This window comes from Odocoileus virginianus, chromosome 11 (assembly GCF_023699985.2).
Source record: "Odocoileus virginianus isolate 20LAN1187 ecotype Illinois chromosome 11, Ovbor_1.2, whole genome shotgun sequence".
NCBI lineage: Eukaryota > Metazoa > Chordata > Mammalia > Artiodactyla > Cervidae > Odocoileus > Odocoileus virginianus.
In genome coordinates, this window is record NC_069684.1 from 68,927,156 (window position 1) to 68,944,478 (window position 17,323).

A 17,323-nucleotide genomic window follows, 5' to 3' on the forward strand; every position below is an offset into this window, starting at 1 on the left:
GGTGAGGTAGTTCATTCATGGGAAAAAAAAAAGCAATAAACTCAATTTCATAATCAGAGATTTCTCAGGTCAGAATGCAATCAACCATTACAACAGGTTAGTTAGCATATTTTTGGAGGTTCCTGTCATATTGGTAAGCACTTATAAATCAAGATTCAGCAATAGAAGAAGTCTAAGGGGCAACTTATACAGTCTATCTTTTGTATCTGGGGATTCAACCAACCACTAATCAAAAATATTTGAAAAAGTAAAATATTCCAGAAAGTTCCAAAAAGCAAAGTTCATGCTGTGAGCACAGCATCTATTTACATAGCATTTACATTGCATTGGGTATTAGAAATAATATAGAAATGATTTCAAGTATATAGGAGGATGTGCACAGATTATATGCAAATACTATGCTATTTTACATAAGGGACTTGAGAATCTGCAGATTTTTGTATCTAAGGGAGTCCTAGAACCAATTCCCCTGAGGATACTAAAGGACCACTGTATAAGGCTGTTACTTTTGCACCTTTTAAATCAGTGCTCATCTCTCTTTATAGTCTTTCTTTACTTTCCCAATCTTCAGAAAGTCTCACTTCAAATTCTTCTGTTACTGTACCACTGATCAGAAACCTACGTCAATGTAAAACCCAGGAGTCCCTAAAATTGAGGGGTAACCCTCCGTCTCCTCTTTCCAGTGAAACTAGTAGAAGCTGCAGTGAAGCTCTTTGCACTTACTGGGTGATTTGCAAACAGCCAAGGGAGGGTTCCATCGGTGATCTTCCTGACACTGGCTCTGGGGACTGCCTTCTAGGGTATACCCGTCTTCACATACTAAAGTGACAACAGCTCCATATTGATACATTCTTCCAGGCTCCAGCCCATTCTGGATTCCATTTGTATGTTCTGGGAAGCTACAGTTCACCTCTGAAAATAAAGGAATATGATTGAATCTGTCATATTTTGACCTTTTACTAAGAATGGAAATATTACCCTTAATGGAAAGATTTATGAAACCAATTTATTCTATTCTCAATTTGTAAAACATCACTGAAATAACACAAAATTATATCCTAGGCATAGACTTTTAGTGTCAGCCATCTACCTCAATAACACCCCGGTTATCAAATCCCTTTCTTTCTTGTGCTTTAGTCTCTAAACCAATAATGAGTAACTTTTTTGGCTTCTTAGAGAAATGATGCAGGCTGAATGAGTAATGCTAGGACTTCTGAATTATTTCCTCAACTTCTACTCTTGTTCTCCAATTCTTCTTACATATGAATATTTCCTCTTTTCTTCTTTTGTCTTTTCAGTGTAGTGGCCAATAGTGTGAGATTTTGGATTTGAACCTAACTCTAGGGCTTTCAAGTTGTTTGACTCTGTATAAGTTAAAAATCTCTCCATTCTCCTAGGACTTCATTGATAATACGGAATAATGACACCAGTCTCTGATGGTTCTCATGAGGATTAAATGACAGAAGGCATGCAAAGTGCTGTGTACCCTAAGCGCTCAACTAATATTTAGTATTAACTCAGCACTCATACTTCATATGCAATATTTATGGTAGTAAAAATGACATTCTGAAACTTTTATAAGTATACCCATAATCCTACCACCACTTACAGGGAAATATGCTCAAAAAATTATTTTTTAGGAGCATTTTGTCAAATGCACACTTATCATAACTATAACCACAGTGTACATTCAATCTGCACTAGTTGTTTAATCTACATAAGTTGTAGTTGTTTAATCATAAAGACTTCATCTTTCCATATTTAAATGACTACATATATGATAGCTCATATAGACTAGGCCTTCAGCCATTTTCTTTATTTTGCAATATTTAGATTACTTCATCTATTAATCCAATTAAATCCATTTAATTGGATTAAATATGTTAATTAAATGTATTTAATTAAATGATCCCATTAATGTATTTATTTGGCTATCTTAAGTTGAAGGTACTTAACTGGAAATACTTGGAATAAATTTTATTTGAAAAATGAGAAAACAGAGAACACACCTTTGCAATACGGGGCAGGTCGGTTCCAAGTCCCCTCGTGTGTGCACAGGAGGAGTGCCTCTCCCACAAGCAGGTAGCCCTGGTCGCAGCTGTACAGGATGGACATTCCGGGAGAAAACCGCGTTATGTCTCCACCAGTGTGGTTTCCATGGGAGATCCTAAATGGACGTTGACAGCCTACGAAAGCTTGGACATCAATGTGGAAGGATGTTTAGTTTAGTACCGAGGAACAGACAGCCAGTACTCTCTGTAGCTGATAACAATACAGAGAGAAGGCAGGCAACAAGCCAATGGATCAGTATCCAAAAAGCCTCACTCCACCCAAACCAAGCAGTACAGGACAGATATTTGCACTTCCTCCCTACACCATATATGATCTGAAAGCAAACGTCAGTGGTTGCAGCCTACAAGTGTAATCCATCAAAGAGCAGTAATCTTTTCTCTTTAAATGATAAAAAGGTTGTAGTCAAGTGTCACACCTTCAAATATCTACAGGCACCAAGAAGTGATGCCAAGTTATAGAGCACCTATCTTTCTGAAAATGGCAGACACTGCCTAATTCAAGCTACTGGCATCTTGCAGGAAAGCAAAGGGGATCCTCACTGTATCACAGATTCATAGTTTATCTTGGGCAGTAGAGATGGCTCTCACTTAAAATAAGACTGCTATGCTAGACAAAAATAAACAGTTCTGAATTCAGTTCTTGGTTGCCATTTGGCATTCTCTGTTGCAGACAGCCACTGACAGGGATAAAACTACCAATGACAACTAAAATTACAAGACAATTAAGTGGGTTTTAAGGCTAGTTCCATTCTCTAGAATACTCAAATATCTCTTTATGGCTGATAGCACAGCCTTAAATACGAAATCATCAAGCAATGTTACTGCCAAACATTTGCTGAAAAAGGTATATTCATTTTTGCCACTCTAAACTAATAAAAATAATAAATTTGGAAGATCCCATCAATTTAGAAGTTAACCATTATCCTTTCATGTACCTTTTGTCAACATGCTTGGAAAGAAAAGGGAAAACAAAAAACAAGCTGAGAAAATAAGACAAGCAAATATTTTGTAAAAATAATATGATTACCTAAACTTTTAACTTGCCTTTCTATAGGTGAAATGCCAAGTGCAGATTCAAAACCCCTTCTTAAAAATTCTATGTAACACCCCATATTTTATTTCTTAGAATATCTTACCCTTTCTGATGCAAGTTGGTACACCTGGCACCCATTTGTTGTTGGTATGGCACCTAATCAAGTGACTGCCATTCATGATGAAGCCGGGATTGCAGGCAATATGTAATATGTCATTGTGGGAATATTGAGGCTGAGTTTTATTTAGCTTCTTTCCATGCATGACTTCTGGGTCAGGGCAGTGAGTCACAGGGGAAGATTTTATGCACTGTGGGGCAGGTCCACTCCAAAATACCTGTCCTTTAGAATCTCTTATGCACCGTATACTTTTCTTTCCCAGGAGATCAAATCCTTGATCACATTCATAAAAGACTTCATTTCCATATTGAAAGACTTCTGCCAGCACACCCGTGTGCCTCCCATTTTTAATCACTGGTGGAGACTGACAGTTGATAACTGCAAAAGAGAACAGGAAATTCTCCTTCAGCTAGTACACCATGGTGGACAGTCTTCATTCAGATACAAACGCAACTATGCAACGGTGTGTACTGCACATAGCTAGAAAGCAGTTTCCTGGAGGAGGGGATGGCAATCCACTCCACTCTTGCCTGGAAAACTCCACAGACAGAGGAGCCTGGCAGGCTACAGTCCATGAGGTCACAAAGAGTTGGACATGACTGAGTGACTAAGCACACATAAAGTTATTTAAATTTTAGATGCTGGATCATGCTTTCTTTAAAAAACTTTATTGAATTTTTTGACTCTATGAATAATACATACTCATTCCAAAATAATTCAGAAAATAGAGTACAGATATAAAGGAATAAATACAGCTATGTTCCCATGAAATAAATAGTTTATATTGTTATTTTTTAAATTTGGAGCAATTAGCAGGCCTACTGCAAATACAGTCATTCCTCAGTATCCACAAGGGACTGATTCTGGGGTTCCCCCATCAGTACCAAATTCCAAGGATGCTTTAGCTCCTTATATAGAATGGCATAGTGTTTGCATTTAACCTATGCACAGCCTCCTATATATTTTAATCACCTCTATATGACTTATAATACTGAATACAACATAAATGCTATCCAAATATTTACAAATACAATGTAAATGCTAGGTAAATAGTACCCAGCACATAGCAAATTCAAGTTTAGCTTTTGGAAACTTTCAAGATTTAAAATATGTATATAATATATGTATTATTTGCAGTTGGTTGATCCACAGTTATGAAGCCTGCAAATACAGAGGGTCAACAGTATTCATTTCCTACTTGACAGTTTTGTTTTCCAATGCTAGTACTATGTAAATACTAAAACAAGTTTTATATAAACTAAGCTAGAACACACACACTGCTGAGGCATAGATTAGCTATACAGTGACCTGTCCTCTTTACCTTTTTACAACCCCATGGACAAATTTTCTTTTTTTTTAACTTACTTTCACAAAGTGGAATCTTTTGGAACCAAACCCTATTTTCATCATCTTGACATTTCTGATAAGTGTGTCGTACAGTCATCTGGTACCTAGAGAGAGATTATAATACATTTTCTTTTCTTAAAAATCACATCTCTGAAACCTAGCCTCCTCAAACCACTAATATAGAGGTACTTCTAAATAAGAAATTTGGCAAAGAGGAGTCAAAAGTCCTGGCCCTTTAAGTAAGAAAACTGCTTTAGACTTAGAATGCTCCCAGCAAAGACATTTCCATGTCAAGAAAGGACTGAAAATTTAGAGATGCTAGTTAGACCTTTAGAACCTCGCATCCTGTTAGTGTGACAATGAGGAACCTCCAAAGGGAGTCACCAGGACAAATTGAGGCTAAAATTAATGCACAAAGCAAGGTGGAGACCCTTTATGAGAATGAATCTTACTAACCCATCTTGGCAAGATGTATTAACTGGTATCACAATTGAACCATCTGGAGGCTCTTGACCATCTTTCAAAGGTTGGCATGGTGCTTCTAGAGGAGCAAAGTTGGAATTACTTATATATGCTTGGTATAAAAGAGAAAGACAACTCAGGAACTGAAAATACCTTCACACCGAGGGACAGAAGGACTCCAATTTCCTGAAGGCATACAACGAATGGATCTGTTTCCCACAAGCAAGTAACCAGGGTCACAGGTGTAGTCTACAGTCATCCCAGAGACAAAAAGGACCCTATTTCCACCTGTATGCTGACCATGGTAGGGCACAGAGGGTGGCTGACAGCCTGGAGAGAAAACTTCCCACATAAATACCAACAACAATTCAAGAACGCTGAGTACACAACATTTGACAGAAGACAATCTGAAACTTTTAAGCAAAAGATCAAGCTCTTATTCATTGCTGAGTGCTTTCTGCTCTTTTGAAGGAAACTGGAACCTTAAAAACAGATCCATTGAATTATCTACCCCGACTATATCCCATATCCAAGGGAGCATTTGCATAATGAACATAAACAACACAAATAGACTGTTTTAATACAGAATGGTAATCTATGCCCCTTTGTTTTTACCCACAACTCTAGCTTTGGGTGGGAGATAACAAACAAGAATAAACAAATAAATACCTCTGTTTTTTCTCCACTTGATTTTTACCTTTTTCACAAACTGGTATTTCAGGATCCCAGGTGTTATTGGCTTTGCAACGAACCTGACTGCTGCCCTTCAAAATAAATCCAGCAGCACACTCGAATATCACACTGTCATTGTAGAAATAAGGAGCTTCCTTGCCAGATATCTTGTATCCATTTGTAACATTGACAGGCAAGCACTGAACAGCAGGGAGGGAAAGTGTACAGAGAGGAGCAGGGCCACTCCAGATGCCTGTCTCTTGATCATCGCTTATACAACGAATTGTGCTCTCCCCAATGAGGTCATACTTCACTCCTCTCTCTGGCCCAGGGTTACATGTGTAAGTGACTCTGGTTCCATATAGGACATCTTCTGAAGAACTGCCTGTGTGTACTCCATTGTCGATAACAGGAGGTGGTGGGCAGGTGATATCTGGAGAGAGGAGAACTTACACTACAATTCTGTTTCAGTATTAGACACCAAAGAAAAGAAAATGAAAAGAAAAGAAAAGAAATGAAGCTGATTATAAATCTTTTATCTGGTTTCCTAGAGAATATGGGTGACATGATTATGTTTTGTGTCAAAACTCATTATGTGTGTAAAATCCAATTTAAAAGATTTCATTGAAAAGATCTTTGCAGTGTGTTAAAAGATGTATATAAATACATTGTGACTAAAGTCTGATAGCAAATTATTAAGAAAAGGATTCTTTTTATAACAACCAATAGGTCAATAGGCAGACAGAATGAAAACCACAATCACAGAAAACTAACCAAACTGATCACAGGGACCACAACCTGTCTAACTCAATGAAACTATGAGCCATGCCATGTAGGGCCACCCAAGACAGATGGTTCATGGTGGAGAGTTATGACAAAATGTGATCCACTGGAGGAGGAAATGGCAAACCACTTCAGTATTCTTTCTTTGAGAACCCCATGAACAGTGTGAAAAGGCAAAAAGATATGACACAGAATGATGGCCTCCTCAAGTTGGTAGGTGCCCAATATGCTACTGGAGAAGAGTGGAGAAATAACTCCAGAAAGAATGAAGAGACAGAGCCAAACTGAAAACAATGCCCAGTTGGGGATGTGACTGATGACAGAAGTTAAGTCTGATGCTGTAAAGAACAATATTTCATAGGAACCTGGAATGTTAAGTCCACAAATGAAGGTAAATTGGAAATGGTCAAACAAGATGACAGAGTGAATATCAACAGTTTAGGAATCAGCAAACTAAAATGGACTGGAATGGGAGAATTTAGTTCAGATGACCAATATATCTACTACTGTGGGCAAGAAGCCCTTAGAAGAAATGGAGTTGTCCTCAAAGTCTACAAAATAGTCTGAAATGCAGTACTTGGGTGCAATCTCAAAAATGACAGAATGATCTCTGTTCATTTCCAAGGCAAACAATTCAATATCACAGTAATCCAAGTCTATGTACCAACCACTAATTCGGAAGAAGCTGAAGTTGAATGGTTCTAGGATGACCTACAAGACCCTCTAGAACTAACACCCAAAAAAGATATCCTTTTCATCACAGGGGACTGGAATGCAAAAGTAGGAAGTCAAGAGATACCTGGAGTAACAGGCAAGTTTGGCCTTAGAGTACAAAATGAAGCAAGGCAAACGTTAACACAGTGTTGCCAAGAGAATGAACTGGTCATAGAAAATACCCTTTTCCAGCAACACAAGTGATGACTGTATACATGGACATCACCAGATGGTCAATACCAAAATCAGATTGATTATATTCTTTCCAGGTGAAAATGGAGAAGCTCTAAACAATCAGCAAAAACATGACTGGGAGGTGACTGTGGCTCAGATCACGTATTCCTTATTGCAAAATTCAGACTTAAATTGAAGAAAGTAGGGAAACCACTAGACGATTCAGGTAAGACCTAAATCAAATCCCTTATGATTATACAGTGGAAGTGGCAAATAGATTCAAGGGATTAGATCTGATAGAGTGCCTGAAGAACTATAGACAGAAGTTCATGACATTGTACAGGAGGCAGTGATTAAGACCATCTGAAAGAAAAAGAAATGCAAAAAAGTCAAAATGGTTTCCTGAGGAGGCCTTACAAATAGCGAAGAAAAGAAGAGAAGTGAAAGGCAAAGGAGAAAGGGAAAGATATACCCATCTGAATGCAGAGTTCCAAAGAATAGCAAGGAGAGATAAGAAAGCCTTCTTCAGCGATCGATGCAAAGAAATAGAGGAAAACAATAGAATGGGAAGAAACTAGAGATCTCTTCAAGAAAATTAGAGATATCAAGGGAATATTTCATGCAAAGATAGGCTCAATAAAGGAAAGAAATGGTATAGACAGAAGCAGAAGGTATGGCAAGAAGATATTGCAGAAGCAGAAGATATTGCAAGAAGAGGTGGCAAGAATACACAGAAGAGTTACACAAAAAAGATCTTCAAGACTCAGATAATGATGATCCTGTGATCACTCACCTGTAGTCAGACATCCTAGAGTGAGAATTTAAGTGCAGCAGTTTCAGGCACCATCTTTTAGGATTTGAAATAGCTCAGCTGGAATTCCATCATTTCAAATCCTAAAAGATGGTGCTGTGAAACTGCTGCACTCAATATTCCAGCAAATTTGGAAAACTCAGCAGTGACCACAAGAATGGAAAAGGTCAGTTTTCATTCCAATTCCAAAGAAAGGCAATGCCAAAGTAGGTTCACATTACCACACAAATGTTCACCCGCTAGTAAAATAATGCTCAAAATTCTCCAAGCCAGGCTTCAACAGTACGTGAACCAAGAACTTCCAGATATTCAAGCTGGATTTAGAAAAGGCAGAGGAACCAGAGATCAAATTGCTAGCATCGGTTGAATTGTAGAAAAACAAGAGAGTTCCAGAAGAACATCTACCTCTGCTTTATTGACTATGCCAAGGCCTTTGACTGTGTGGATCACAACAAACTGTGGGAAATTCTTAAAGACATGGGAACCCCAGACAACCTTACCTGTCTCCTGAGAAATCTGTACGCAGATCAAGAAGCAACAGTTAGAACCAGATATGGAACAACGGACTGGTTCCAAATTGGGAAAGGAGTACATCAAGGCTCTATATTATCACCCTGCTTGTTTAACATATTCAGAGTACATCATGCAAAATACTGGGCTGGATGAAGCACAAGCTGGAATCAAGACTGCCAGAAGAAATATCAGTAACCTAAGATAAGCAGATGACACCACCCTTATGCAGAAAGGGAAGAGGAAGTGAAGAGCCTCTTGATGAAAGTGAAAGAGGGGAGTGAAAACGCTGGCTTAAAACTCAACATTCAAGAAACAAAAATCATGGCATCCAGTCCGATCACTTCATTGTAAACAAATGGAGAAACAATGCAGTGACAGACTTCATCTTTTTTGGCTCCAAAATCACTGAAGATGGTGACAACAGCCATGAAATTAAAAGACACTTGCCCCTTGGAAGAAAAGGTATGACCAACCTAAACAGCATATTAAAAAACAGAGATATTACATTGCCAAAAAAGTCCTTCTAGTCAAAGCTGGAGGGCTATGAGGGCTTCTCTCATAGCTCAGTTGGTAAAGAATCTGTTTGCAATGCAGGAGACCTGGGTTCAATACCTAGGTCAGGAAGATACCCTGGAGAATAAAATGGCAACCTACTCCAGTATTCTCGCCTGGAGAATCCCATGGACAGAGGAGCCTGGCAGGCTACAGTTCATGGGGTTGCAAGAGTCAGACATGACTGAGTGACTAAGGAGAGAAAGAGAGTCAAAGCTATGGTTTTTTCCCATAGTCATGTGTGGATGTGAGAGTTGGACCATAAAGAAAGCAGAGCACAGAAGAATTGGTGCTTTTGAACTGTGGTGTTGGAGAAGACTCTTGAGAGTCCTTTGGACTGCAAGGAGATCAAAGCAGTCAATCCTAAAGGAAATCAGTCTTGAATATTCATTCGAAGGACTGCTCTGAAGCTGAAGCTCTGATACTTTGGCCACCTGATGCAAAGAACTGACTCACTGGAAAAGACCCTGATGCTGGAAGGACTGAAGTCAGGAGGAGAAGGGGACACCAGAGGATGAGATGGTTGGTTGGCATCACCTATGTGACTAACATGTGTTTGAGCAAGCTCTGGTTGCTGGTGATGGACAGGGCAGCTTGGCGTGCTGCAGTCCATGGAGTCACAAAGAGTTGGATACAACTTTGTACTAAACTGAACTGAATAGGTCAATAAATAGTACAGTGGAATAGAATTAAGGTTTTTTGAGATGGCATGTCTTTGGGTTGTTATGGTATGGTAGGTTAGCCAAGAATTTTTATTGTTGATTGGACATCTACTTTTTGATAGGCAATATTCTCATCCTTAATGTAAGGATAGTAGCATTTAATTATAACAACTTTGAGGCCTGCAATCTTATGGCAACATTACAGATAAGAGGTGTGAGTTCAGAGAAGTTACATAAATTGCCCCAGGTCAATAAATAGAAATAGAATCTGAGGTCAGATCCCATCTCAGTCCTCTTTCTCTCCACTAAGCTAGTATACCCAAACTTAAGGATGGCGGTTCATATACTTATTGACCTCATTACTATTATTCTCCCATATCACATAGGAGAATCAGTAACTAAATGCACTCACATTAACTGATTGCTATGCTTTGAGCAAAAAGAGGGGGCAACAGAAAGCAAAACTGTGCAACTATAACTATTAACAGAGAGAAAAGAATGGAATCTAATATTCATAATCCCATAACATGGCTAAAACAGAAATCTCACAGGAAGCTAGATCCTCTGTTATTTGTATTCATTGATCTCACATTATTCTAGATCCTCTGTTATTTTTCTACTCACCTTTACAAAGACGAATTTCCATAAACCAAGGAATTGTGCCTTGACACTGCTGATAAACACTTTCACCCAGTCGGTACCTAGGGACAAAGAGTCAAGACATTTTGTCATCTGTGGACCATTAGCCTAAGCAAGAACTATTGGCTCAATAGCAGGTATTACTTTCAGGACAGGCAACTATAGGAACAAAAACGTAGCCACCATCAGCACAACCCATCCACTGAACAGCATAGTTTCCATTAATGGCAAAATAGAGTGATCAGCCTTCCACAGACCCGTGAAGATGGTCTTTGAGATAAACTCTTAACACAGAGTTTGCAGTGTACCTAGTGTAATCTGAGATAGTCATCCCTTACCCTTCATCACAAGAAGAGTTAACATCTGGTCTAATGAATTGGTTCTTGGGTTTTTTAAAGACTTGCTTTCCGACAGGTTCACATTCTGCCACTAAGAAAAAAAGGGAGAATGAGAAATCAACTGAAGGCCATCTCAAAACCAAAAAATTTTTTAAAAAAATCAAAATTCAAAGCCTGGCACCTTTGCATGTGGGAGCAGTGGGTATCCACACTCCATCAGGGGTGCAGCGTATGGATTCTTCCCCCACCAGCACATAGCCAAGGTCACAACTGTATTTTACGGATGTTCCAGGGTCAAAGCGAACTCTGTGTCTGTCTTCCTTTTGTCCATGGAGGATTTTAGGAGGGGCTTGACAATCTGAAAGAAAGGCAGAAATTTTTCTTATGTGAACATCAGAGAAAAGCGAGCCAAAGATACTGATATCAGTGCTACCCCTGCATTCTGGCCGCGGGTGCACGCACAGATGTAACCCGGCAGCCCAGTTTTGCTAACTTCAGATCAGTAGTTATCATTTTATGTTTTTTCTGCATTTAGACTGCTGTAGATTGTTTTCCATTCCAACTGAGTGCTCCAACTATTTGCTGTCTCTTCGTGTCTTAAGGAATCCTCTTGTATGCTTCTAATGGGAGATTCTGATCTATCTGTAGGGTGGGATTTTCCTAAAGTCTCTTTTAAGAAATCACTGTTAAGACAAGCAAACATCTTTCCCAGTTTTTTTTTTTTTCTTTAAAGAAATGGACAACTTAGTGAGCCCCTAATGTTTTTCTGCCAAGGATACTTCCACAAGATGGATGGCAGACAGTGTTTTTAAAGGCTTCTGCATAACTTATATTCACTATATCTGCTGTGGGTAAGCTTCCCTGGTGGCTCAGCTGGTAAAGAATCCACCTGCAATGCAGGAGAGCCTGGTTCGATCCCTGGGTTGGGAAGATCTCCTGGAGAAGGGATGGGCTACCCACTCCAGTATTCTTGGGCTTCCCTAGTGGTTCAGATGGTAAAGAATCTGCCTGCAAGGTGGGAAGATCCCAACCCAGGGATGGGAAAACAGTGGAAACAGTGACAGATTTTATTTTCTTGGGCTCCAAAACTGCTGCAGATGGTGACTGCAGTCATGAAATTAAAAGACACTTGCTCCTTGAAAGAAAACCTATGACCAACCTAGACAGCATATTAAAAAGCAGAGACATTGCTTTGTCAACAAAGGTCTGTATAGACAATGCTATGGTTTTTCCAGTAGTCACATATGGATGTGAGAGTCAGACCATAAAGAAAGCTGAGCACCAAAGAACTGATGATTTTGGACTGTGGTGTTGGATAAGATTCTTGAGAATCCCTTGAACTGCAAGGAGATCCAACCAGTATATCCTAAAGGAAACCAGTCTTGAATGTTCATTGGAAGGACTGATGCTGAAGTTCCAATACTTTGGCTACCTGATGTGAAGGGCTAACTCATTGGAAAAGATGCTGATGCTGGGAAAGATTGAAGGCAGGAGGAGAAGGGGATGACAGAGGATGAGATGGTTGGATGTCATCACCGACTCAATGGACATGAGTTTGAGCAAGCTCTGGGAGTTGATGATGGACAGGGAGGCCTGGCATGATGCAGTCCATGGGGGTCACAAAGAGTCAGACATGACTGAGTAACTGAACTAAACTGATACTTGGTATAACTGAGGGGACTGGAAGCTGGAAAAGGTCCTGCTGAAGTTCGTAACACCTTCTCTAATGTTTCTAAAGAAGGAATCAGTGGGACTTATTCTGAACATTGGAATACCCACCCTTTTCACAGACTGGTATTGATGGTTCCCATGTGCCTTGGGCATTACATCGGACTGCCTTGCTACCCTTCATGGTAAAGCCAAATACGCAAGCAAATACCACAGTGTCATTGTAGGAATATCGATCTTTCTGCCCAGATGATATTTGGCCTCTTGGGATCTGAGGAGGTGGACACCAAACCTCAGACACAGAAACTTCACAGCGTGGGGCAGGCCCACTCCAGGCCCCAGTCTTCTGACTGCCAGCGGTACAACGGATTGTCCTCTCCCCAATGAGGATGAAGCTCACTCCCTCCTCTGGGCCCGGGTCACAGGTGTAACTGACTGTGTGTCCATATCGAAAGATCACTGAAGAGGTGCCTGTATGTCTTCCATTGAGTACAGGAGGTGGTGATGGGCAAAAAATTTCTAGAAAATTAGAGAGAGAGTTGACAAGGTTACAGCTGTACTATCAACCAAGAATGTCTCCGGTGTTTCTAGATGCCACTCTCACGTCCTGGGTTCAGGGACAATAGTGTTTGAATCTGTAATGAATCTGTCAAAGCAGCTATAGCAAAATAATTCAGAAAGTATGATCTAAAATTTTGTTCCTGAATATATCTACTTTGCTGATCCTTTTATTTCTTTTACCAAGTATAAAATCTCCATTATGTGCATGGCCTGGATGGCAATTGTACATAACTTTCAGAGAAAGAAATGCTCAGGAACCCTATTTTACCTGAGTAAGCAAAGGATAAAGAGATAATACAAGGATGCTTCAATGAAGAATATATCCCTTAAAATCTAAAGATCTCTTCACAGCCTGTGCAAGTCAATGAAACTATGAGCCATGCTGTGCAGAGCCACCCAAGATGGATGTTCATGGTGGAGAGTTCTGAAAAAATGTGATCCACTGGAGAAGGAAATGGCAAACTACTTCAGTACTCCTGCCTTGAGAACCCCGTGAGCAGTATGAAAACAGATCTCTCTCTTCTAGAGATCTTTGTTCTATAAGATCCTATATAGTAACACCTGGACAAAAAACTTTCAGTTAAGCTGAGAATGCAGTGTCTTGCTGAACCTCTGGCCGAGGAGCAAGTTACAAAGTACAGTTGCCCAACTTACCTTCACACGTTGGCATCCTGGTCCAAAAAGTACGCTGTCCAACAATTACACACTGGCTAGAAAGTGGTCCTTGTAACCGATACCTGGAGACAAAGGAGGTCATTCAGAATGATTAGGCAGAATGAAAGCCTCTATTAAAAATCCAAGATAAATTCATTTAATTTGTGGGCACTAACTTCTTTTTATCAACATTACCTCTTACAACCTCAAGCTGTCCATCGGCCCTCATAGTTTCACAGTTCACACATGTACACATAAGTCAAATGTATGAAATCCCATTGGGCCTCTGGACACTTACCCTTCATTACAGGAAAAGTTCACAGTTGCACCAACCCCCAAACTAGTGGGCCTCTTTATCTGCCCATTGAGAAATGGTCGTGGAGGTTCACACAGTGCTTCTAAGAAAACAAGCCAAAGATGAGCAAAATATGGCAAGTAACATAATAGCCCAAATTCTTAACACAGATGATTGCCAATTTAGAGTACCTTTACATGTGGGAGCAACAGCACTCCAGTCTCCCGAAGACAAACAGTGAATGGTGTTTTTTCCAAAAATTAAATAACCAGGTTCACAACTGTAGGTCACAATCAATCCTGGGGCAAAGGAGGCAACACTCTCCCCTGTGTGATGCCCATTGGCAATTGTGGGAGGAGATGGACACTCCTTGGGGATATCTTTACACACATTAGAAAAAAGGTCATCAGATAACAGTTCCTTCACAGTCTGTATTTTGATTCAGTACATACATCCAAATAAATGATACATGATCTATTCATGATCTATTCAACTCAGTCTTTTAAAGATTAAACAGTTGTGGTTTAATTATATCCACTTTATACCACAAATAGTACATTATCTTTTAGTTATACTTTATGAATTATATTTGCCATGTGAAAACCTTCAATTACCAAAAAGTAAAGTCCATTTTTCACTCATACTCCCATTCTACCCTATGCTCCAAAAGTAGCATGCTGTTATTTATAAGATTATCCTGCCAGATATCAGTAATATATTTTTTTTATCCTATGTGTGATACATATACACACATTTTTTTATACACACATTTTTGCTGTGTGTGATACTCAATACATATTATTCAATGCCTTGCTTTATTTGTTTAATAATCTATATCTTTCCATGTCAATACATAGAGGCCTATCTAAGTCTTTATAAAGACTTAATTGTTTTCCAGGCTTCCCTGATGGCTCAGATGGTAAATAATCTGCCTGCAATGCAGGAGACTTGGGTTCCATCCCTAGGTCAGGATGATTCCATGGAGAAGGGAATGGCAACACACTCCAGCGTTCTTGCCTGGAGAATTCCATGGACAGAAGAGCCTGGCAGACTCCAATCTGTGGGTCTCAAAGAGTCAGAGATGACTGAGTGACTATCAAACACACACACAATTGCTTTCCATGATCATCTCATTTGTGACTATCTTCAGAATGCCTCCAAGATTTTATATTTTATAGATAGAATCATGTTTTGATTACTTAATTTTGATAGTACAATTTTTGTCAAATATTGCCAGTTCCCATAATTACATAACTGAAATTCAGATTTAGAGTTCAAGCAACATAAGTCAAACAAAATAAAAGTAAAGGAAGAGTTTACAGTAGTTGTTGTTCAGTCGCTAAGTCATGTCCAACTCTTTGCAACCCAATGGACTGCAGCATACCAGACTTCCCTGTCCTTCACTGTCTCCTGGAGTTTGCGCAAACTCATGTCCATTTTCAAAGTTACTTGATTTGAAATGTTATGGCTTAGGAGATGAGTTTGGAAGATAGTGTGGGTCACTCACAAAGTATTTATAGAGGTCAAAGGGAATGGCAGATCATTTCTGCCATACTACATTAACAGCTCTTATAGATAAATTTTAAATCCGTTTGGTGTGTTTTTGTTCTAAGATCCCACATTTCCTTTCATTTGACAATACCTTAGATAGACAGTTTAAACTATCCACTTCCCACAGTCCAAACTAACTCTGGCCTCCATCGTTGTGAGACATTCCTTTCAATTATTAGGTGTGTTCAGTTAGATTTTCCCATTATATTTTAAAATTCTTTGCTCTATTGATGAATGAATATTTATATCCCTCTACAACTAAGAAAAAACAGGAAACTATAACTTTTACCCTTTCCCTTGCTTCCTCCCTCCACCCTTACCATTTACACATTCACACTGTTCTTCCTTCAGAATGATACCAAACTTAACATGCACAGAAATGCAAGGTTCCAAGCTCCTGATTCAATTTTATTTTCATTCTACTCACCACTCTCACAGATTGGTAATGGTGTCGGACCCCATGTTCTATTTGCTTGGCACCAAACAGTTTTATTTCCTTTCATGGTGAAATTGGCATAACAGGAAAATGTCACAGAATGACCATGTCTAAAGGGTGGTCTAGATGTTTTAGTTCGATATCCCCCTGGTACTATGGGTTCAGAGCAAACAGAATCTCTATTGTAATATTCACAGATAGGAGGAGCTTTATCCCAAATTCCATTCACATTGTCTTTACTTATACAAAAAAGACGTCTTTCTCCAATGATGCGGAAGGCACTGGGACATGTGTAGGTCACCACAGCATTAAGAGCTACAGGACCAGAATGAGAACTACTGCGTCCATTTTTGATAGAAGGAGGGGGGTCACAAAAAATCCCTGAAAAGTAGGAAAGAAAATAAGTGGTCACACTGATCATGAAAATAAGATTCGAATTTAGATAAAAGATACAAGTATATCTCATGTCACTGTTTCAGAAATAGATTAGAAATTTGTATAATTTATTTCTTATTCATACTCATTCTGACAGCTCAGTAAGACTGGTCCCTAAGCTGCTAAATTCTTACCTTTCTCTTGATCTTTAGCAAAAAAAGCAATTAGGACCAAACAATAACAATGAAACAGAATTTATTGAATAGTTCTGTGTCTAGTCAACTTTAATAATGAAACAAAAGGTAAATAGTAGATGAAAATAATGTTAATGACATACTAATCACAAGTGTACAATTTGGGCTCAATAGGCCTGGTTTCAAATCCCCACGATCATTCAATAGCTGCGTGACCTTAGGCAAGTCTCACCCTCTTTAAGCCTCAGTTTCCTAATCCAGTAAGATAAAAGTAGCTGAAAAGGACAAGTACAATACCTGGAGCATGCTAATTATGCAACACCTATTTCAAACACAACTGGGGCTATAAGTATAGAGACCACATTCTGTCCTGTTACAAAAGATCCTGCATCCTCACAGCAAGTCAATTGTCTTCTTTTAATGGTTGTCTCCTTTGAAGAAGCCACAGGAAATGGTTTCAAATAATATCTTTTATTTACTTGTCCTAATGGGCATGAAGAATATTAATTGTTTATAGCTGTGTTAGTATATGTACACTTTTCCTGAGTGAGTCTCAGAATAAAGGAAAAACTGCCAACCTCTGAAACTTGTGGTTGATCTCCACTTAGCTCCAAGACTTGCTCATCAGATGAGGAAGTGGCATAACCATGTCAGTGCATCAGTGCTATTCATTTTCAGTAGGAGTAACTTTTGAGAGCC

At 39.2% G+C, this 17,323-nt stretch overlaps 1 protein-coding gene across 6 annotated transcripts in view; it reads right to left on the minus strand.

Annotated features, from left to right (window-relative positions):
• CR2 (complement C3d receptor 2) overlaps positions 1-17,323 on the minus strand; it is a 46,682-nt gene that overhangs the window by 10,256 nt on the left and 19,103 nt on the right. For 3 of the 6 annotated variants that reach the window (XM_070474538.1, XM_070474536.1, XM_070474540.1), the window contains 15 exons: positions 16,047-16,436; positions 14,260-14,448; positions 14,072-14,171; positions 13,774-13,856; positions 12,670-13,077; positions 11,072-11,248; positions 10,891-10,981; positions 10,538-10,614; positions 5,730-6,137; positions 5,186-5,374; positions 5,027-5,111; positions 4,589-4,674; positions 3,209-3,601; positions 2,010-2,195; positions 724-912 (listed from right to left, as the gene is read on the minus strand). In XM_070474538.1, coding sequence (XP_070330639.1) covers positions 724-912; positions 2,010-2,195; positions 3,209-3,601; positions 4,589-4,674; positions 5,027-5,111; positions 5,186-5,374; positions 5,730-6,137; positions 10,538-10,614; positions 10,891-10,981; positions 11,072-11,248; positions 12,670-13,077; positions 13,774-13,856; positions 14,072-14,171; positions 14,260-14,448; positions 16,047-16,436 — 3,051 coding nt within the window. The remainder of the gene's footprint in view (positions 1-723; positions 913-2,009; positions 2,196-3,208; positions 3,602-4,588; positions 4,675-5,026; positions 5,112-5,185; positions 5,375-5,729; positions 6,138-10,537; positions 10,615-10,890; positions 10,982-11,071; positions 11,249-12,669; positions 13,078-13,773; positions 13,857-14,071; positions 14,172-14,259; positions 14,449-16,046; positions 16,437-17,323) is intronic. The other 3 variants (XM_070474537.1, XM_070474542.1, XM_070474539.1) reach the window with 2 other exon arrangements.